We start from the raw sequence: 23,182 nt of genomic DNA on the forward strand, positions 1-23,182 counted from the left end.
AGGATTCTGCTTCTCGCGTACATGGCCTTGAATGGGCCAGCTCTTAAATATCTCGCCACCGATCTGCTCACGCGTCATACACACCGCTGCGAAAAACTGACTTCAGCTGCTTCTGGTCTAGTCATCGTTCCAAAGACAAGACTGTGTTGTTGTTGTTGATGTTCTATGGGAGACAGAGCCTTCTGCTGCCAGGCTCCACGATTGTGGAATCCCCTTCCTCGGTCCATTAGTTTATTATTGTTTGCTTTTATCATGGTTCCTAATTTTATTTGAATTTCGAGTGTAGCCATTGATATTGTTATTAAAAGTTTATATTTTGCTTAGATTGTATCTGTACTCGTGAGTGGGGTTTTACTTTCGTGTACAGCTCTTTGAGATACTTCAATATGAAAATCACTTTATAAAATAGAGATTATTTACGTGAGCAAGACTTGGCATTCTGCACTTGCGAGATGTTCCATATCTAGAGAATCGGTTTCATTGGACGAACACAAACCCTACTCGCACAATGCAAACCGCAAACGACACGCAGCGAGTTTTCACCCAGCGGTAGAAGCAATTCTTCCATATGTCCAGATTTGAACTTTTTTGTTTTGCCCACTCATTTCACTAAAATTCTAAATGAAAATTACTTCTATTTGGGTACACCCTGAACTTTGGAGGCAAGGGTTGGTGGATCACACAAAGTTGTGACACTTCCATACCTGCCAAGCAAACGAGGTGGCCGTGAGGCAGCAGTATAGCAAGCGGGTTTGGAAAGCTAATCTGTGCAGATGTTTGTGTGTCATCTTGTCATACGCATGGGTTTCATTCGGCTAATCCGGTTGCCTCCCACATGCACAACATTATTTTTTTAAAGGAATTGGCCAAACATACGCATCCAAGATGTTATTGCAAAAAAAATAATAATAACTCTTGAGAATTCATGAGGTTTTTCTTTATAAACGGAACCGGAACACAACGTGGAATAATATTGCTTCAGTCCTTCTCGTAAAACGTCCAACCTTGTAATTAAATGTTATTCCTCAGATTGAATCAGTGACTTCTGAATCTGGAATGTTTTCTTTTCTTAAGGTTAGCCACAATTGTAAATCGTACTTACAACAGTTCAAACATTTCCTTGAGACAGCCGTGTGTTTTGTTGCTATGCACCACTTGTTTAGCGATTATGTCGTGTATTGTGCCGTGTCAAATTCAGTGTTCAGTGTTGGCCTGCTTTTACATAGCACCAATCGTTTGTAACCAGAGTTTTACACAAGGCCTGTGGAGACAAATGTGTTGCGTTTATTAACTCTGTCTGATTGCTATGATAAATAATACAAGTAGCAGCCTCCGCTGAGCTCTGGAACAAGATGCTGTGCACTTAACGGTTTTATTTTTACGCTTTTCAACAAAGGTTGAAAATGTTTATGGATTATCTCCATACCTCCGTCTGTCTATCCATCTGTCTATCTATCCGTAACAGGGTTGGCATGTTAACTTAAAGAAAAAAAATACACATTCCAATATAGATTAAACTTTAGTATAAGTATGTGTGTTGCCAATAGAGACGTACACCATTGAATACGGGACAAATTGATCAAAACGCGGGGGGCACAAACCAGTGCTGCAACGAATGTATGTTGAACTTCTTTTGCACAGTACGTAGGCAACCGTGCTCATCGTCGGCGCTGAGAGGACCTGCCTCGTTATCCCAGCACGGCTGCCCGAGTCGCGCCCTTACCAGGCAGAGCCGCTATGCGAGCCCCGTGGTTTCTTCATGTGCTACGAGCGTACTACTTGCTGAGCGCGCCCTGGCGCAAGTACTACCATTATTATCGCTCATTTAAATACTACCAAGGGCAGATGCATTACACGACGTAATCTACGCTCTACGCATGATAATTCTTACTTGATGTCGTAGTTACACCTTCATTGCTCTTCTGCCTTTGCCGTGTCTTTGTCAGCTGTCTGCACCGAGCCAAATGGATTCTCCGGCGCCCGCACCGGCAAACAAATTCCTCGGCAAAAGGAGCAACATGGTGTCGGAGCAAGACATGAGCGACATCAACTCCCTTTTGACCACGGCGATGTTGGCAGGAGACAAGGACCCAGATGACAAGGTGCGGGGCGTACATTTGCGAGAACCTTCTTTGACCTTGCCGCAGCCCAGTTTCCCGCAAATTCTGGTTTTGGTGGGATTAAATCCGCGGGAAGTTCAAGGTGGCAAGGTGCTTGTGAGGGTTGGTCGTGATGAGGGCCCAAAGGTTTTGACGAAATTACCTCAGAAAATGTGCCCACGAACGCAGACACCACAATCGTCTTCTTCATAGCGTCTCCTGTTCAACCTCTAGACGATCATTTCCCATAATTCTGCACAGGCCACCGCTTGAGGTCTCGGCATTGCCAAGTCTTGAGGAGTGCTTTTCGGTTGCTGCAGGGCATCTCAGGAGATGATCCATGGTTTACTTCTCCCGGCAAGCACACATTGGTGTCGGGGTTGTGTGGAATACCCCTCCCCCCCACCTATGATTTGATGAGAGAGTTGCATCTGTCAAAAGCCACTCTTGAGTCTGTTTAGGCTCCGCCATGCGAGCCATTTGGAATTGGAATCAAACGGGAGCTCCGTTCAACAGCTTTGTCGCTTGATTTTTTTTTCCCATTCTTTTTGCCAGAGGGAAGTTCTGGCAGATTTCGGTGACGTGGAGTCAGTGGCACAATCCCTCCCTGTGATACACGAGAACTAAATTTTGGTCAAAGCCCTTTGGGCCCCTCGTTAAGACCAACCTCCGTGGTGCTTTGGAATCTTAGAAACCTCACCCAGGGAGCCAGTACACATCAGATCGCTAAACCAGCTCTGCTGTTATCATGGGTTCCAATCCTGGCAGCCACATGTGAGGGGCGCTGTGATGGAGAGATGTTAACTACCTCACCCGGTATACAGGAGGTCATGGGTTTGATCCCGACCCTGACGATGCCTGAATATTTGGAGTTTGCGTGAATTCTGTATTCCACTCGATTTGGCGTTTTCCAGCTCTGATATTTAACTTGTGGGTTTGAGTGACATGCGCAAACTCGGTTTCCAGGGCAAATAAGGAGAAAGGTGTGCCATTAGCATCGTGATTTTAGGCTGTTCTCTGCAACAAGAGTTATGAATGCACATGCATTCATTTTGTACATTTATTCATCAAGAGTTATGAATGTACAGTCGTTCATTTTCAAGACATGACACCAACAGCACACAGTTGTGGCTCACTGGTGCCAGGATCTGGACACACTGTTGGACAATGCAGGCAGAAACATTAGTTGAACTCACCAGTTGATATTAAATATTGTTATTATTCTTGTAGCCTTTGCAGACTATGAAAAGGCAATTGACTCAATGGAAATTTATGCGGTCATCCAAGTTATTTCAACCAATGCCTAAATAATTCAAATGTGCTTATGTATAGAACAATAACTGCGTGCAAAATTCAACATCTACAATGAGCTTGCAGGGCTTGTCCTATGAATTTACTCAGCCCTGCCCAGGGAATGTGGAATGTTCACATCTAGCCTCGGAATGTATACAGGAGATGTGTGCCTCCTTTCACTCATCGGAAAGGGACGTAAGTTTGATAAAAAAAAATATTAATTAAAAGTCTTGTCACCACATGTTATTGTGATTGCGCAATCTGGGTCATGTCATGAGACAAAACGTACATATGTTGAACTTCTTTCCTTCCATATGTAGCCAACCATACTTATTGGATATCGGAGGTATAATTAATTTTGAACTTTTGCAGACTAGTGCACCCCCCCCCCCCACCCTGCCTCCATGTCATGAACGGTATGTGGAAAGATATATCACAGAACTACGTTCTTAGATCAAGTGACCTCTGGTCCGCACAATAGGGAGGAGCACTTCCCACATGCCGGGTCACGAGGAGTGATGCTCGTCACACGACCGTCGAACCGATGCTCTTCATTTTCAAAGCTGGGATTTAGGCGAATTAAATTGAGAACAAAAATTTTATGTGATGGGGTTTTTTTGTCGTTGTTGTTGTTGTTTGTTTGTGTGGTGCAGTCATTGGTGACTGGGCTTAGATCCCTCAATTGACACTTGAGAACCTGGCTTCACCCTGTGTAGCTGCCCAGAATCAAAGCCAGGATATCCGCGATGCCACCTTGGCATTCGGATCTCTTAAGTCACCCCACCCTGCCACCTCTTTACCACTCTGGCCTTTTTAAATTAATACTCGTGTTCTCGCTGTTGCTATACTTCACAGGATTGTATTTTCCCTTCTCACCCAATCGAAATATTACCGAACTCTTTTGGAAATCCTTAAGCTTCTGTTTGTAAGGGGGGGGGGGGGGGGCACAGTCAATCGATGGAGAAACAGTCAAGTTAGTCTCGTATTTCCCATCCTAGCGAATTGTACATCAAGGTGTTGCACATGTCCTACAAATAACACAACTATTCTACACACGAACGATTGATGTTTGACTCAGTATTGTCCTGCCCCCTCCCCCCCACATTACTGTCACAGTATAATGTATCCAAACTAATAATAGGCTTTACCCTTTGCAAGGAATCAAGTCTGCATTGGTACTTGTATTGAACATGCAAACGAATTTTGTTAATATATGCATTGTCTTTGAAACGGATTGGCCTACACCTGGGTCCGTCTTCTTAATGGCCTAGTCTGACTACACCAGTGTCGGACCAGAGAACGCCAAAGTGCAACGGTACACAGACAATGCACGTATCAGAGCATTTATGACTCGGGGTGAGCAGCTATATCATGGGACATTTTTTGCCAGTCTGAAAGTATGAAAAATACGAATAGGTTTTTATCCCTTCTAGCAATACAGCAGGTGTTAATATGTTCAAACACTAAATAGATACGTTTTGCAAGGAATCAGGTCTGCATTAACCACACACGGTACTTGTAGTGAACATGCAAACTAATTCTGATCATATAGGCATTGTCTTTGGAACGGATTGGCCTACACCAGGGACAGCCTTCTTAATGGCCTTGTCTCACTGCCAGTGTCGGACGAGAGAACGCCAAGAGGTGAACAGGACAAAGACAATGCACGTATCAGAGCATCCAGAGCTCGGGCTGAGTACAATTGTGTTTTTGCTGCCACCACGCTCCGATCTGTCTTGGTGTGTCAATGAGGTTTGGTTTGAGACGAACACTCTTTTGGGATTCCGTGAATCCATGACGGAATAGTGTTTATCGGTGTTGGCCACTGTCTGCACAGGTGGTGGTGGGGGGGGGGCTTAAGACAGCACACCATGCGACTAAGCACATTTTCTGTAAATTAATTAATTGTATGCGCGTACACATGATGATACCCCGTAAGGAGTACTGAGCATGAACTCGGGTGATTCTCTTTTGGACACAAGTACAAAGATGCTCATGTAATACATATTATTCGTAAATGATTGTGTATCTGCGTAACACACAGTGACGCACAGTAAAATTGCGTTGACCTAACGCTTGGTATATTTCAGTGTTCCCGTTATTGCACATACACCTCTTTATTATTTATATAAGCCTTAAAGACCAACTTGATCATCAGCAGACACTATCGCCATCTCACAGAATCCCACACAGTCTCCTGGTGTAACGAACCATCGTTCTCTTGCGCGTGTGCTGATCGCATGGCTCCATCTCCCCAGTGATCATCCTCCCGGGAATGTTCCCTGTCTTGGCTGACATTCCATTACCAGTCTCTTCCATCAATCATCATCATCATCATCCCTTGATAGTAATATGTTCCACTTACTTTTCGGAACAGTCAATAGTATGCCTCTATTCAACTGAATGGGTGTTTGATAAGGTGGACTGATAAACCGGCACAACAACTGACAAGGACTGACAGACGGACAGGCAAAAGTAGAGAGAGTTGAAGACTGAAGAATCAGCAGTCCCGCCACAACCATTGTGGTTATGGATAGATTATGATGATTAAACTAAATGGCATTATGTTGGACGATCCTTAGGATGTTAAAGAATCCCATTCATTTTATTGTAGATAACAGACATTGCCATTGAAATGAATGAGTATGTCTAACCTATTCATTGTCCACATAACATCCATTCATTTAAAGTGTTCATGGCATCTCTATTCAATTCAATGGCATGCTACTGAATGGTACTTCTATGGCAGAATCCCATTCAAGATAATTAATAATTTAATAGTCCATGGCAATTGCTGCAGGAATCGTTATAGTCTGTGGCACGTGTGCAGCCCTGTGTCACTCCACTGCTGGAGGAGGCTTCCCCATGCCAGTCATAGGGGTTGTTTGACCATACTTCACCAACATAAATCAGTGCAGAGTGGTGAAGGCGGTGCTCAGCAACAGTTCAGATATTGGTCGCCAGCATTACAGCCGTGGCCGGGAAATGAACTCAGATCCATAGTGCGGTGCACTAACCGTTGTGCTTCCCTCCCTTCTATTAAATGCGACGCTGACATACATGGCATTCCATGCAGGGCGTGTGACACATTAAGGTTAGCAGGAACAGCTGTTCAGGCAAAAATAAGGACCCGTTACGCGTTTTCTGTATTTACTCGCCGATGCTCATTTAGTAACATACCGCGGTAGATGTTTGTGTTTTTTTTGTTGTATAAATTATGTGGCTCTCTGTTGTTACTGGACATGAGATACACGCGCCTCTTGTGCAGCGTAGAACGCGCGGGCACGCGGACAAGAAAAAGAAACGGGGCGGATATAAATGTAATAGCGAGCAAATTAATAAAATAAATGTTTGCGAGATTTGTTTTTTCAAGCATCAAGAAGGTTTTTTTGTGTTGCTCGCGCAAGCCGACCAGGTTGTGAACTTTGTTTTTTCAGCTCGCAGAACAAACGGCGCTGTGTGGATGGACCCCACGTGAACCGCCCAACACCGCGTTCAAACTATTTCAGCAGGTACGGCCAAGCATTACATCCTGGGTATTTCTGGAAAACACGATGCCTATGCTAACATACAAAATCAACTCGGTGGGGGGGGGGGGCACTTAATTAAGCCTCATTGTATTATATTCCCTGTTGTCATGTCAGCACAAGATCGATCAAGCGATTTTACTGATCATATGTGCATCGAGGCGGTGGCTCATCTCCCACTTACTGCCCTGAGCCCGTTGATGGAAATGCCACATTTCTATGGCAGGCGGCGATTCTGTCACAGGATGCCTATGATTGATTTCCCGATAAATTGCTTTTTTATTGATCCCAGAGGGATGATGGGCTGAGTAAAACCCCCAACCGGGATTTGAAACTCACAGCTTTCCGATTGCGCGATGCATTTGAATCAGCGTAACAAGGTAATTGCCGTGCAATTATCACTCGGTTGATCAAAGGGCAATTCGTGGCTCGAAGAAAAAAGGAATGATTTGTCGAACTCGGCACGATGAATGAGGTGGGGTGCGGGGGTGGGGGGCAAAGCGGAGGCTCGGTGGTTTACGCGCTGCGCAAAGAACCCCGCCAACTTGAAAGTCGCTCTCGCCGGCCACGGTTCACATCAGTGGCGAGTTTATATCTGGACCGCTCCACGGGTCTGCCCTATGCACCGCCGCGTTTACCAAGCGGCTCGCTCAACCGCTTGGTAAAAATGGATCGTGGTACAAAATAAATGGATTCTTAGCCTCTGCAGCCATGACCAGGCCAGCCCTCCACCATATACCGTCAACTCCCATCACTTAAACCCACCAAATATTTCACGTGACGGCCAGTGAACTAAGGATGACCAAAAGTGGATTTTACATTTTAGCGTGACCATGAAGGGAACCACTTTTAACATTTCCCAGTTCACTTTTGATAAATGGCAGGATAATGGGAATGGACGTGGATTATTTCCCCACGTGTCCAGTTGGCATGTTTTTGTTTCTCTTTGCAGCAAAAAATAAAAGATGCTTCGCAAAAGTGTATCAAAATAAAAAGGCGCGCGAGCACCATATCGATCTAGCAAAAAGGTCACGTTATCTTTTTTGACAAAATAGACCACGGTCTCGGGGTACGATGTTGCGTACCAGTGGCTCCTTCGTGCGAAAAGAGTACTTTGTTTGGAAAGCGCTCCCATCAGGCTTTCATTGCGTGTCGTTTTTTTTTTTTAGTCATTTGGACATTTTTCCACCGCTTCAAAGCCAGTTTTTGGCAAGAGTGTCTCATCTCTTTGGTCGGAGACGACAAACAGATTCTCCGTCCCTGCCGCGAGGCATCCACACCGTCGACGCTTTAATTCAGAGGCGCGAGCGCGCCGCTTTTCGGATCATGTCATCGTTCATTCATAACAATTTACCTCTCTTCTTGTCAATGCACCGCTGGATGAGGGTGTTGTATATGAGCCTTTTCCAAAATTGATATTAACAATAATATTTGCCGTTATATATATCATATTTTTTTTTTTACAAACGAAACAAAATAATTAATAAAACCCGTAAGCCAGGCACACAAAAAAAACAGGTGTCGGCCATAAACAGGCTATTAATAAATAAAGAAATAATAAAACTCTCGAGGCGAGGATGTTAGCAGCTATCTGCGAAGATCTCCAGATGAACAAGAGTTTGATGTGCCCTAAGGGAGGTCAAGCAGAGGGAAGCCCTCCCGCAAGCCAGAAATGAGGACGCCCACGGGTTCAACTATTTTTTTTAAACAACGGTTCAAATTTAAAATGCAATAACAAGAATGAGCTAAAGTTAGCGGTCATCGCGCTCACTCCAATCAAGACCAGGCCACCAGATACATCAGTGAATTATTATCCAATAATTAATTCGCTATCAAATGATTTTCACCTTTAATACTTTTACTGTTAAAACAAAGCTTGGAGACAAAATACCGAGTCACATCAAAGGTTATCGAGAAGGAATGAGGCGAACGGGCAAACTTACGAAAGAGTTTAAACAATATCCCAAGCAACCCCGACCATCTTTGTCTCTCTCACAGCGCGGAGAAGCAGGAATTACACCTTATCACAAGGGGCCATCTGGAAAAGCCAGCCGTGTTTGATGAGGAGACACACCCCACCCCACACACGGCAACCAGACAAACAAGTTTTAAAGAAATTGCAAAATAACATTAACAATAATGTGTTAACCTTAAACGATATTCCATTATAGAACCTTACAGAACCAAGGGATATGGATTCCAACAATCTGGAAACGGACCTCTTAAACTCAGGATGAAAATTATTTTTCTTTTTAATAATTCCATCATAACATTTCGAACCTCGGTAAACCGAGAGGTGTCGGGAGGACGTAGTTACAAACACGAGTCGTGGCGAACATGGGACCAAATGGTATTTGAGAAATATAAGTCGAAAGTATAAAGAAAGAGGTGCTCCCGGCCACCTTTGTCTTTCCCTGCAGAACGTGATAAAATGCATACGCTCGGAAGAGCATCTTCACTTGGAAATAAATCAAATACTATGAATCACAAGCAGGATCATAACTGTGTATGATAAGATACCAACTGTGATGTGAAATGTTAAACTTAAAAAAAAATCTTAACCATTTCTTTGTGCGTCGGAACGCGTACGGAAAAGGGGGGGGGAACCCGCCCCTCTCTCTGGGTGGAGGGATTAGACAACCAGACGCCACCAAGATGAATCGAGGTGTCTGTTGTCTTGATGTTTATGGCTTGAGGAAAGACCCCGAACAGGGCCATGTCATAAATGACACACACACAAACATACACACTGACACCCGAACCCCCCCCCACCACCGACACACGAACCCCCCCCCACCGACATACGATCAGATCAAAGATAGCTCCACCTCGTGAGGGGGAGCCGAGAAGGGGAGAGATTTTTGGCATAAAAAGGAGCCGTTTCAGCATTGAAATCAGCTCATCAGCCCTCGGGGCCAACTCATCAGCCCTCGGGGGCAGCTCAACAGAAGAAGACTCATCTCAACTCAGCTCAACAGAAGAAGACTCATCTCAACTCAGCTCAACAGAAGAAGACTCATCTCAACTCAACTCAGCAGAAGAAAAACTTGACCTGTCGCTCGCGAGCGCAGCGTCAGATACTACAGCAGCGTCAGATACTACAGCAGCGGAAAGAGCGCGCGCCGGCGTAGCTCATCCAGCAGTGGAGGAAACTGCTGTCAGCGAATCAGCACGGGCGCGTTCGCGCATCTTCAAGGAGAAAGAGCGCGGCCAGCAACGCCAAGCAAGAGCGTGCAGCAGCTCAGCCAGCAGTGGAGAGAAACTGCTATCAGCGAACCAGCACGGGCGCGTTCGCGCGTCTTCAAGGAGAGGAAGCGCGCGCCACCAGCGTGCCATCAGCACCAGCGCGCCGCTGCGGGCGTGCTTCTAACGCCGTCTACCAGGCGGTCATCTCAGCTACAACAACGCATCTACTCGTTCGCCAACGTCCGTCGAGTCCGAACCAACTACTGAAAGAAGAATCAACTGATACGTATGATACACTGCCCCCCACTACACACAAACCAGACGTCTGCTTGACGCAAAGAATCGATTCCGAACATTGGCCTACTCTTTCACCACTCACACCATTCAACACACACACACACACGGGTCATTAACAAAGCCTAAAAACCTCAAGCCATTGAACCATCCGTGATTGTGGAAACATCGCAACGACCGAGTGAATAATCCATCGTTTTTAAGAGTGTTCATAATTTTTCTCTGTAATATTGTGCTGGGGCTGTACTTCTAACCGCATAAATTACCAACTGACCCATTAACAAGGATTAATTCTTGGCTCCTCACCACGGAGCGCCGCTCGCGGGGATAGAGAGCTTGTTCAACCGGTTCCCTGTCAGGGGTCTGGCCACAATCAATTAAAAGATTGGCCCGAGATAAGGATCTCAAAAGGAAACATCGCCACCCATTGAGTCGCGTTGAGAAGTTGATTAGGAATACTTGAGTCGTTCGTTAATATTTGTCTTTCTGCATAATCTTGCCGGTATCCACGAATGAAATAACGAATTCAAACGCATATTTGTGCCTCCAAGAATAATACCGGTTGGAGTGCCCTGTCAACGAGTAGCGTTGCATAATAATCAGTCATCCTATTGTTAACAACGTGACAATAATTGCATTAAGGGCCGCGCATGATCAGTGACGAATGCTGTTTTGTGTGACGATTCAAGTAACGAAGCTTTGTGGCCATCGAGTGGTGTTGATAAGGCAATTAGAAGTATTACAGTCGAACGCTTTAAATTCATAATCGTTATGAATCAATGAACGAACATCAACGTGGTACTGTGCTGACGATTTCAAGCATAATAACTTCGCATATCAGAATGTATTAAGGATTGGATACGAATCAAAGACCAAGTGCCGTGTTGTGTAACAATTCAAGCATACGAGTTTGCATATTATAAAGTTAAGGTTTGATAGAATAGTTCGCATGTTTTTAATCTCTCTCTCAACAACCGATCGATTGCGTTACGCGTCGGGAATTAACCACAGGTGCCGCTATCGAGGTGAAACAACGCAATCGTGATGGTATCGTGTTAACGCTGTGTTGAAATTCCAAAATCCCGAGATTGAGTTTTTCATATTATCCAAAAATTAAAGTTAGCTAGAAATAAAATTGATTAAAGCAGAAGGTTTGTGTGTGATTCTTCCTGAAATTCTGCATAATATTGTTCTGCGTATGAGATCTGAATCCTGGGGACCTATCATAAGCACACTATCACCACATAATCCATAACACACATAATCCGTAATGTTCAATCGAGAGTAATCGTATCCTTATCGATAATACGGAATTAAAGAGCAGAGTCGAATCGTCTCTCTCTCATTCACGCTCACAACGCCTGCGTCACTGCATACGATTAATTGCGTCATTCCAATTCATAACACAATCCTAGTCACCGAGGCTCGACCTGATAATCCATAACGACCCGCATTATCATAACCACGCCCACTCGCATAAATTAATACGATTATCTCTCGAATCAGCATAATGTATGCGCATAATTACACTGATTAACATAATTTCGGATAAATTATGCAAATCTCAAATTTCATTTAATTTTCATTATTTTCATCAATTTTCATAACACCTATATATACAACATATTGGGCGCGTCGTCCGGGATCTCTCGCAGACAGTTTATGCTTGAATTAAGGAACAAATCACTGTTGTATTAACCAAGGTTTTATGATCTAACGTTGCCCTGTGACTGTAACGGGTGTAAAGCAAACAAAAAACGCACTCTGAAGGGAAATTCCAGAGTAGCAGGGTATAACAAAGACAATTGAAGTAAGATTATTTGCTCGAGTCAAACTGACCATATCCTGTGATACAATTGTTTATACGTACTCTGAAGGGAATACCAGAGTCACAGGAGTCGAACTGATGCATTCTGGATACAACTGTTTTGATATGCACTCTGAAGTGAAATTCCAGAGATGCTCGTATTAAGAGTAATTTTTGAGTGGATTGCGGGATATTGGGAACTTGTACCAAAAAGGTCAGGCCGATCTGCTACAGAGCAAACAAATCAGGGAGACACATGGAAGGGGAGCTGTATTGATGACATTGGGACACTGCTTAAGAACTGGATAAAATGGGAGAAAAGCGAACACGATGTAAAAACATCAGGAATAGCTACGCTGAACTCAGACCCTCTCGCACAGACAGACAAACAGAGATTATGGGATGAGGAAAATTTCGGAAAAGAAACAGGTGGGACTGATAACCCCGAAGTCAGAGTGAGACAGAATATCAAAACTAAATCACCAGGAGATTATGTACTAGTAACGCGAGAAAGGGCGGAGCCGAAGCTCCGAGGCAACTCTCCAGGAAAACGCACACCACGCACAGACGGCCGACACAAACATCGCGACAGGCACGACGCACCAGACAAATATAAATCAAACACCCCACAAAAACCACCTAAGTATGAGCCATGGGGAAAACAGGAGTCACCGAGCAAAGTTGACCCACGTTACAGGCGCAAAATACACTACAAAAATCATGTTAAGCAACGCCACCGTGATGTTAATGACTCATCCGAATCTGACTCGGATGACGATGATCAACTTTCCGAATACTCGTTCAGTAGTAACACTCTGAACTTGATGGACAAAGCTCTCGTCAGAATTCCCTATTTTGATCCACACAATAAGAACAGGGACATTCACACTCACATCGCAACGGTAGAAGCAGAAGCAATGATCAGGGGTCTGAGGAAAACGGATGAAAAAGCGAGTTTGCTGAAACGCAGCTTGCATGGACAGTCCATATCATGGGTAAAGTCGCTACCATACGAGGTTCGGAACGATTTTAAAAAGCTGAGCCTGGCAGTGATTCGGAAGTTTGGAGAATATTTAACACTGTCTGAGGGATTTAACGCTGCAAAATCTATGACCCAGTGTGCAGACGAGGATCCTCGGGATTACCTCATGCGATTTAAAAGAGCGTACTATGCGGGCGATGTGGATCAGTATCACGAAGGTGACAAAAGGTTCAAAATTATGTTTTTTGGATCTTTGAGTCCAGAGATTACAGAAATTGTGGGAATGGTCTTGAATCCAGAGACAGCCTCCTTAGACCACATAGTGGATCGGGCACACATGGCTTGGCTGTACCGGGCTAAAAACAATGATTTCACAGCACACAGTGAACGGGACAAGGCAACCAGCCTATCAGACGAAAATAAAAAACATGTGAGGCATTTGATGCACGCAGGCCCACAGTGCAGAAAACAAAAAGCACCCACGGATTACCAACATAATTACATACACGGGTGGTCAAATAACAATTACACGAGACAATGGCACGCAGACCAGGAGCGATCGCAGCATGCAGGGACGCGTATTTGCGAGAATCGCAACGTGTGGAGACCACGAGCAAAGTCAGACCAGTGCCCAATTCCACGGCACACAGACCGAGAGCGTTCGCAGCGTGCAGAGACGCGTATTTGCGACAATCGCCACGGGTGGAAGCAAAGTGCAGGACCATATCTTCACCCAATGCAGCGGCACACAGCCGGCCAAAATTACCCACACAGATGGCGAGATAACAATTACGGTCGACAGTGGCACATAGAGAATGGGCGGCCACGACACACAAAGACACATAATCGCGAGAATCACGGCGCGTATAGGCCAAGAGCAGAATCACGCCGATTCCCCATTCCACGATACACAAGGGGCACACATGGCTTGGCTGTAACAAAGAGGGTGACATGGGCACGTGATAAATCGCTCGCACTGGTTGAGAGGAAAATGACAGGGAAAGAGGTGTCCGCTGATCTGAAAAAAAAATCACAGCCCTTGGAAAAAATCAAGCAGGCTGGAGGTTACAAACAGAACCAGGAGGGGAACCATGATTGTGGAAAACTAAATGCGCCATGCACACGCTTTGATGTGGTGGGGAACGCGAGAGTCGCTCCCGTGGTGAACCCACCTATTGAACAAGGAAAATTAACCATGAAGCGTGATCTAACAGGAAATGATAACCAACAAGATCGAGGGGAGAAATTGTTAAGTGGAAACGCGATCAATTGTGTCGCAAAATTGCGTGAGAATACTGTAAAAGTGCCAGGGAAACGCGTTACGGAGACAAAAATCCATGACGGATCGGGGAATGTGTGGAAATCCAGCACACGCAAAAACATGGAATCGAATCGAGGCATGGAATCGAATCGTGGTACGGAGTCAGCAAATCTGCACATGGCTGCGGAGAAGGCAAATGACCCCAACAGTCGAGCACAGAAACTCGTGTTGTGTACTAATCCTGGTGGCGCTCGACATGGCTTCACGCCACATAAACCCACAGGGAAGGCGAGGGATAAAACAAATTACCGATACGAACAAAGGAACCGTGCTCATTTGGTTAAAGCCATACCGACGATGAACCAAAACGACGATGTGATGATGTTGCATGGAAAGGTCACAGGTTACTCTAAAATACCTGGCCATGAGAAAAATTATTCTGCACTCTTGACCAAAGGTGGCCGTAAGGTTGCCAACAACTTGGTAAACAGAAAACAAAGAGGTGAATGGAGGGAAACTGTGTACCACCGGGCGCGAAACCGCTATCCAGTGTTTCCCAGGAACTGAAACAAAAATCAAAGTAGCAATAATTGATAACAACCGATGTAACATGTTGCCTTTATTTTTTCTTTTTCCTGTTCTTTTATTTTCTTATTTCAAATGTAATCATGCTGTGACACGTACGCGCGCGTTGTAAGGAAAAATCAGTCAACTCGAGGAATGTCGATGGTTCTAGATGGAAAAGGCATTTTTCTTTTATTTTTAAAAATAATCCGTGGCAGACCACCGATCATTTTTAAAAGGGCGGTGTGTTGTATATGAGCCTTTTCCAAAATTGATATTAACAATAATATTTGCCGTTATATATATCATATTTTTTTTTTTACAAACGAAACAAAATAATTAATAAAACCCGTAAGCCAGGCACACAAAAAAAACAGGTGTCGGCCATAAACAGGCTATTAATAAATAAAGAAATAATAAAACTCTCGAGGCGAGGATGTTAGCAGCTATCTGCGAAGATCTCCAGATGAACAAGAGTTTGATGTGCCCTAAGGGAGGTCAAGCAGAGGGAAGCCCTCCCGCAAGCCAGAAATGAGGACGCCCACGGGTTCAACTATTTTTTTTAAACAACGGTTCAAATTTAAAATGCAATAACAAGAATGAGCTAAAGTTAGCGGTCATCGCGCTCACTCCAATCAAGACCAGGCCACCAGATACATCAGTGAATTATTATCCAATAATTAATTCGCTATCAAATGATTTTCACCTTTAATACTTTTACTGTTAAAACAAAGCTTGGAGACAAAATACCGAGTCACATCAAAGGTTATCGAGAAGGAATGAGGCGAACGGGCAAACTTACGAAAGAGTTTAAACAATATCCCAAGCAACCCCGACCATCTTTGTCTCTCTCACAGCGCGGAGAAGCAGGAATTACACCTTATCACAAGGGGCCATCTGGAAAAGCCAGCCGTGTTTGATGAGGAGACACACCCCACCCCACACACGGCAACCAGACAAACAAGTTTTAAAGAAATTGCAAAATAACATTAACAATAATGTGTTAACCTTAAACGATATTCCATTATAGAACCTTACAGAACCAAGGGATATGGATTCCAACAATCTGGAAACGGACCTCTTAAACTCAGGATGAAAATTATTTTTCTTTTTAATAATTCCATCATAACATTTCGAACCTCGGTAAACCGAGAGGTGTCGGGAGGACGTAGTTACAAACACGAGTCGTGGCGAACATGGGACCAAATGGTATTTGAGAAATATAAGTCGAAAGTATAAAGAAAGAGGTGCTCCCGGCCACCTTTGTCTTTCCCTGCAGAACGTGATAAAATGCATACGCTCGGAAGAGCATCTTCACTTGGAAATAAATCAAATACTATGAATCACAAGCAGGATCATAACTGTGTATGATAAGATACCAACTGTGATGTGAAATGTTAAACTTAAAAAAAAATCTTAACCATTTCTTTGTGCGTCGGAACGCGTACGGAAAAGGGGGGGGGAACCCGCCCCTCTCTCTGGGTGGAGGGATTAGACAACCAGACGCCACCAAGATGAATCGAGGTGTCTGTTGTCTTGATGTTTATGGCTTGAGGAAAGACCCCGAACAGGGCCATGTCATAAATGACACACACACAAACATACACACTGACACCCGAACCCCCCCCCACCACCGACACACGAACCCCCCCCCACCGACATACGATCAGATCAAAGATAGCTCCACCTCGTGAGGGGGAGCCGAGAAGGGGAGAGATTTTTGGCATAAAAAGGAGCCGTTTCAGCATTGAAATCAGCTCATCAGCCCTCGGGGCCAACTCATCAGCCCTCGGGGGCAGCTCAACAGAAGAAGACTCATCTCAACTCAGCTCAACAGAAGAAGACTCATCTCAACTCAGCTCAACAGAAGAAGACTCATCTCAACTCAACTCAGCAGAAGAAAAACTTGACCTGTCGCTCGCGAGCGCAGCGTCAGATACTACAGCAGCGTCAGATACTACAGCAGCGGAAAGAGCGCGCGCCGGCGTAGCTCATCCAGCAGTGGAGGAAACTGCTGTCAGCGAATCAGCACGGGCGCGTTCGCGCATCTTCAAGGAGAAAGAGCGCGGCCAGCAACGCCAAGCAAGAGCGTGCAGCAGCTCAGCCAGCAGTGGAGAGAAACTGCTATCAGCGAACCAGCACGGGCGCGTTCGCGCGTCTTCAAGGAGAGGAAGCGCGCGCCACCAGCGTGCCATCAGCACCAGCGCGCCGCTGCGGGCGTGCTTCTAACGCCGTCTACCAGGCGGTCATCTCAGCTACAACAACGCATCTACTCGTTCGCCAACGTCCGTCGAGTCCGAACCAACTACTGAAAGAAGAATCAACTGATACGTATGATACACTGCCCCCCACTACACACAAACCAGACGTCTGCTTGACGCAAAGAATCGATTCCGAACATTGGCCTACTCTTTCACCACTCACACCATTCAACACACACACACACACGGGTCATTAACAAAGCCTAAAAACCTCAAGCCATTGAACCATCCGTGATTGTGGAAACATCGCAACGACCGAGTGAATAATCCATCGTTTTTAAGAGTGTTCATAATTTTTCTCTGTAATATTGTGCTGGGGCTGTACTTCTAACCGCATAAATTACCAACTGACCCATTAACAAGGATTAATTCTTGGCTCCTCACCACGGAGCGCCGCTCGCGGGGATAGAGAGCTTGTTCAACCGGTTCCCTGTCAGGGGTCTGGCCACAATCAATTAAAAGATTGGCCCGAGATAAGGATCTCAAAAGGAAACATCGCCACCCATTGAGTCGCGTTGAGAAGTTGATTAGGAATACTTGAGTCGTTCGTTAATATTTGTCTTTCTGCATAATCTTGCCGGTATCCACGAATGAAATAACGAATTCAAACGCATATTTGTGCCTCCAAGAATAATACCGGTTGGAGTGCCCTGTCAACGAGTAGCGTTGCATAATAATCAGTCATCCTATTGTTAACAACGTGACAATAATTGCATTAAGGGCCGCGCATGATCAGTGACGAATGCTGTTTTGTGTGACGATTCAAGTAACGAAGCTTTGTGGCCATCGAGTGGTGTTGATAAGGCAATTAGAAGTATTACAGTCGAACGCTTTAAATTCATAATCGTTATGAATCAATGAACGAACATCAACGTGGTACTGTGCTGACGATTTCAAGCATAATAACTTCGCATATCAGAATGTATTAAGGATTGGATACGAATCAAAGACCAAGTGCCGTGTTGTGTAACAATTCAAGCATACGAGTTTGCATATTATAAAGTTAAGGTTTGATAGAATAGTTCGCATGTTTTTAATCTCTCTCTCAACAACCGATCGATTGCGTTACGCGTCGGGAATTAACCACAGGTGCCGCTATCGAGGTGAAACAACGCAATCGTGATGGTATCGTGTTAACGCTGTGTTGAAATTCCAAAATCCCGAGATTGAGTTTTTCATATTATCCAAAAATTAAAGTTAGCTAGAAATAAAATTGATTAAAGCAGAAGGTTTGTGTGTGATTCTTCCTGAAATTCTGCATAATATTGTTCTGCGTATGAGATCTGAATCCTGGGGACCTATCATAAGCACACTATCACCACATAATCCATAACACACATAATCCGTAATGTTCAATCGAGAGTAATCGTATCCTTATCGATAATACGGAATTAAAGAGCAGAGTCGAATCGTCTCTCTCTCATTCACGCTCACAACGCCTGCGTCACTGCATACGATTAATTGCGTCATTCCAATTCATAACACAATCCTAGTCACCGAGGCTCGACCTGATAATCCATAACGACCCGCATTATCATAACCACGCCCACTCGCATAAATTAATACGATTATCTCTCGAATCAGCATAATGTATGCGCATAATTACACTGATTAACATAATTTCGGATAAATTATGCAAATCTCAAATTTCATTTAATTTTCATTATTTTCATCAATTTTCATAACACCTATATATACAACAGGGCCCGCTCACGTTCGTGTCGGTTACCGCGGCCGCCTGACCATACTTCACCGCGTTGGTCAACGCAGGTTGGCGGCGCAGAGGGCAGACCCGTGGAGCGGTCCAGATATAAACTCGCCACTGATGTGAGCCGTGGCCGGCGAGAGCGACTTTCAAGTTTGGCGGGGTTCTTTGCGCAGCGCGTAAACCACCGAGCCTCCGCTTTGCCCCCCCACCCCCGTACCCCACCTCATTCATCGTGCCGAGTTCGACAAATCATTCCTTTTTTCTTCGAGCCACGAATTGCCCTTTGATCAACCGGGTGATAATTGCGCGACAATTACCTTGTTACGCTGATTCAAATGCATCGGGCACCTCGCCCTTGTAAATGCAACGCAGATCGAAGAAGCCAAGCAAGAAGAGAGCGATGCAGATGGGCAAAATCTGCACTTTGTACTTTGTCGGTTTTTTTTTCTCCCAGCGGTTTCATTGATGTGCACGAAGCGCTGTTTTAATGAGAGGACGAAATGCCGGCGACCGCGTGTCGAAATTGTGTCCTTTCGAACGCCGCAGACGCTCGGCGGCACAAGCGGAGACGTCGCAAGGCAGCCACGGCCGGGGACAGCCGTCGTCGGCAGAGCCACTGTGGGAGAAGCAAGGCCATTCAGCGCTGGTAACGACAATGTCGCATCCATATCGGCAGACACGTCTGTGGGAAGCGGTCCCTGCGACCCGAGTTCGATTCTGGCTCACGGCCACCGACACCGGTGTCGATTGTTGGAACCGGTCATGGGACCTCCCCTAGGTTGACTCAGCCTCAAATGAGTTCCAGGTGCGATGTATAAGACCGTCGCCACTTGGAAGACGGCCGGCATTCATAAGTGGTACTCGCTAACAGCACTTGCCCCAACAGTCTGCTACAGGCTACACGGTGGAACTTTGGCTCTGTCTGTAACGCGCTGGCATGACGTCACGTGAGATTGGGGCGGGGGGTGAGGACAGAGACGCGGGGGAGGTGTTGAGAGGAGTATCGACGTCACGCTACACGGGGTGAGGTGTGTGAGAGGTAGTGATGACGTAAAGAGAGGCGGGAGTGGTGAGGACAAGGGATCCATGACGTCACACGGGATATTGGTTGAGGCGGGGAGAGGGGGTGAATCATTGTCATTTCTTTTTGGCATCTATACACTGCTAGCTTTACTACCCGGCTTCGCCCGGGACTTGGATTCACCACTCCCGGCCACCTTTGTCTCCCCAGTGGCGATGTTCACACACCACAGCAGTTACACGTTTGAGGCTGAGTCGACCTAGGGAAAGCCCAGGACCGGTTGAAATAATCGTCACCGGTGGTGGCTGTGAGCGGGAATCGAACTTGGGTCGCCAGGTTCGTAGCGCAGCGCGCTAACCACCACACTACCGCTCCCCCCATACATAAACATACGCGCGCGTCCATGGGTACACATACACGCGCTTGCTGCAGACACACACAACTTTCAGGGTGCGTATGGCAGTAAACGACTCAAATAATAAACCAATCCTGCACGAAGAACGCCTTAGACCTGCAACACAATTCTTTGTATGGCACTTTACTCGTGGAGGGTTGGGGGGGGGGGATGCGTGACATCAGCAGGCACACTGCGTAACGCTTCCGCATGCGGGTGACATCATAGATGTGACGTCACAGCTCACATGCCATGCAAAATATATACATTATGCTAAACATTTCGAACAGACACACATATTCACGAATTTCCCTTTTATATATATTTCAGCTATAAACCAAACTAAACAGTACCGTACATCGTAAATCAAAATATATACACAATCGATCAGTATTCATTTTACGTGCCAAAATATCCCTCGATAAAGTAGGCATCGGTGCACAGTACAACTGAACGGGCACGGGGGGGTCACACAGCAACAGGCATACACACAGAGAGAGGCCCACCACGCACGCCCTCATGTGCATCTGAAAAAAACAAATCAACCATTCCGTGTGAAGTCAGTGTTGATGAAATCATGAGAGCCTCTATATATATTCGTTTTACCGCGAAAGTTGCACGGATTCCTGCCCGGTGTTCTGTTGTATGCAGTTCGTCGGCATAACGCCGTGTGATGTGTCCCCAAACAACGCGACAGATGGCAAATAGAGGGGTGTAAAAGAGAACGAATATGAAAAAATTATAAGTTTTACTCTTTCTGGAAATAAAACAGGTGTTAAGATGTTCAAACACCAAATCGATCACTTTTGCAAGGAATTAAGTAGCGCATTAACCACACGGAACTTCATGATGGGACCTCCCTTGCCAGTATCACAATGAGAATAGGTTTCACCCATTTTGGCAATAAAACAGTTGTTTAACACGTAGGCTTTCGCGGCCAATATTATTCATAATGAAGGTTTTTGGGTTAGATCGCGTTATTTATAAATGTGTCGTAACCCTCCACCACCCGACATAGCCAATCAGCAAAAAAGTGTCACATTGACAAAAGACAATTAGTTCACTACTTTAGCCCACCGGTGTGTTGAAGAGTGAATCCAAACTGTAAATGTTGTGGATTCACTCTTCAACACACCGGTGGGCTAAAGTAGTGAACTAATTGTCTTTTGTCAACGTGACACTTTTTTTGCTGATTGGCCGTGTCGGTTGGTGGAGGGTTACGACACATTTATAAATAACGCGATCTAACCCAAAAACCTTTATTATGAATAAAACAGTTTGTGTTAAGATGTTAACACACCAAACAGAAACCTTTTGCAAAGAATCATGTCTGCATTAGCCACACGTACTTGCGGTGAACATGCTGAACAAAAACATTCTCTGGCAGTATATGCATGGTCTTTGAGACTTGATTGGTCGACACCAGAGATAAGCTTTCTTTAGAGCCTGGTCTCAAACAGTGTTAGACCAGAGGACTCTAAAAGGCGAACAGCACGAAGACAACGCCACTATCAGGACATTGAGAGCTCTGGGTGAGCAGCTACATCATGGGACCTCCCTTGCCAGTATCACAATATAAATGTTTATGCTTGGTGTTTTAACATCTTAACACCTGTTTTATTTTCTTCTTTGGTTCTTTCGGTAAAGTCACGTAGAATGAGAATAAAATTATAAAATAAAACAATAAAATTCTCACGACGTTTCGGCCACAACACAAGTGGCCTTCTTCAGGTGAAAGGAACAAACCTGTCGGGACGACAGAGCTACTAAGATTCGCAGCGTCTTTTAAGCTGGTTGAGAGAAGTGAGGCACCTTGACAAAGGGGTTTACATATCAAACAGGAGAATTTAGCATTGAAACAGTTGAGGGATTAGCTTGTGACTGGTCACAGAAATAGCTATGTTAAAGTCAAAGCCTACACATCCACAGAGGCACCTCGTACATGGACGCCAAAGGGGCTGCAACAACTCAACTATCATACAGTAAACCGATTTGAAAAAAACCTAAGTCTAAATTACATCAATATATTATGAGACCTCCTTTGCCAGTAACAAGATATAGTAATAGGTTTTACCCTTTTAACTGTCACAAAAACTGACACCTTTATTCAAGGCATCATGTTTGGAATAACCACAACACAAGCAGTCAAAATGCAAACAAAAGAGACAACTCTGATAATAATATGCACTGTCCTTGAATTTGATTGGTCCACACCCGAGACGGCTTTTCTTAGAGCCTAGTCTCCACTGGTGTTGGACCAGAAGACGCCAAAAGGCGTACAACTCAAAAACAGCGCACCATCAGAGTATTGAGGGCTCGGGGTGAGCATTTACATTATGAGACCTCCTTTGCCAGTAAGTTCACCATAAAATAATTAATTAAGAACCGAAATGGTTCATTGTAGCTCTGTCGCCCCGACAGGTTTGTTCCTTTCACCTGAAGAAGGCCACTTGTGTTGTGGCCGAAACGTCGTGAGAATTTTATTGTTTTATTTTATTATTTTATTCTCATTCTACGTGACTTTACCGACAGAACCAAAGAAGATGAATCCTTGCAATCACGAATGCTTTAAATCGAAACCTGTTTTATTGTCAGAAACTGGTCAAATCTATTCTTATACATACGGTACGTGTGGTGAACATGCAAACAAACATACTCTGGTCATTTTTGAATCGATTGGTGGTAGCCCGGGTCACCGCAAAATATTGGTGGGCCAGGCATAGTTTAAGGTTTTTTTCTGGGAGCATCGCTGCTACAACCACCCTGTCCTGCCGGAGGGCGACGC

At 45.0% G+C, this 23,182-nt stretch overlaps 1 protein-coding gene and 1 long non-coding RNA gene across 2 annotated transcripts in view; both read left to right on the plus strand.

Annotated features, from left to right (window-relative positions):
* LOC142930910 (uncharacterized) overlaps positions 1–23,182 on the plus strand; it is a 559,094-nt gene that overhangs the window by 476,072 nt on the left and 59,840 nt on the right. The gene's annotated exons all lie outside the window — the stretch shown is intronic.
* Positions 1–23,182, plus strand: part of LOC116952070 (uncharacterized) — a 73,212-nt gene that overhangs the window by 32,435 nt on the left and 17,595 nt on the right. Inside the window, exons 6-8 of the mRNA XM_032971099.2 lie at positions 1,947–2,102; positions 6,830–6,904; positions 19,529–19,628. Of these exons, the coding sequence (XP_032826990.2) occupies positions 1,947–2,102; positions 6,830–6,904; positions 19,529–19,628 (331 nt within the window). The remainder of the gene's footprint in view (positions 1–1,946; positions 2,103–6,829; positions 6,905–19,528; positions 19,629–23,182) is intronic.

Source organism: Petromyzon marinus, chromosome 45 (genome assembly GCF_048934315.1).
Source record: "Petromyzon marinus isolate PM22_M1 ecotype Great Lakes invasive population chromosome 45, UKy_Petmar_22M1.pri1.0, whole genome shotgun sequence".
In the NCBI taxonomy this organism is placed as follows: Eukaryota; Metazoa; Chordata; class Hyperoartia; order Petromyzontiformes; family Petromyzontidae; genus Petromyzon; species Petromyzon marinus.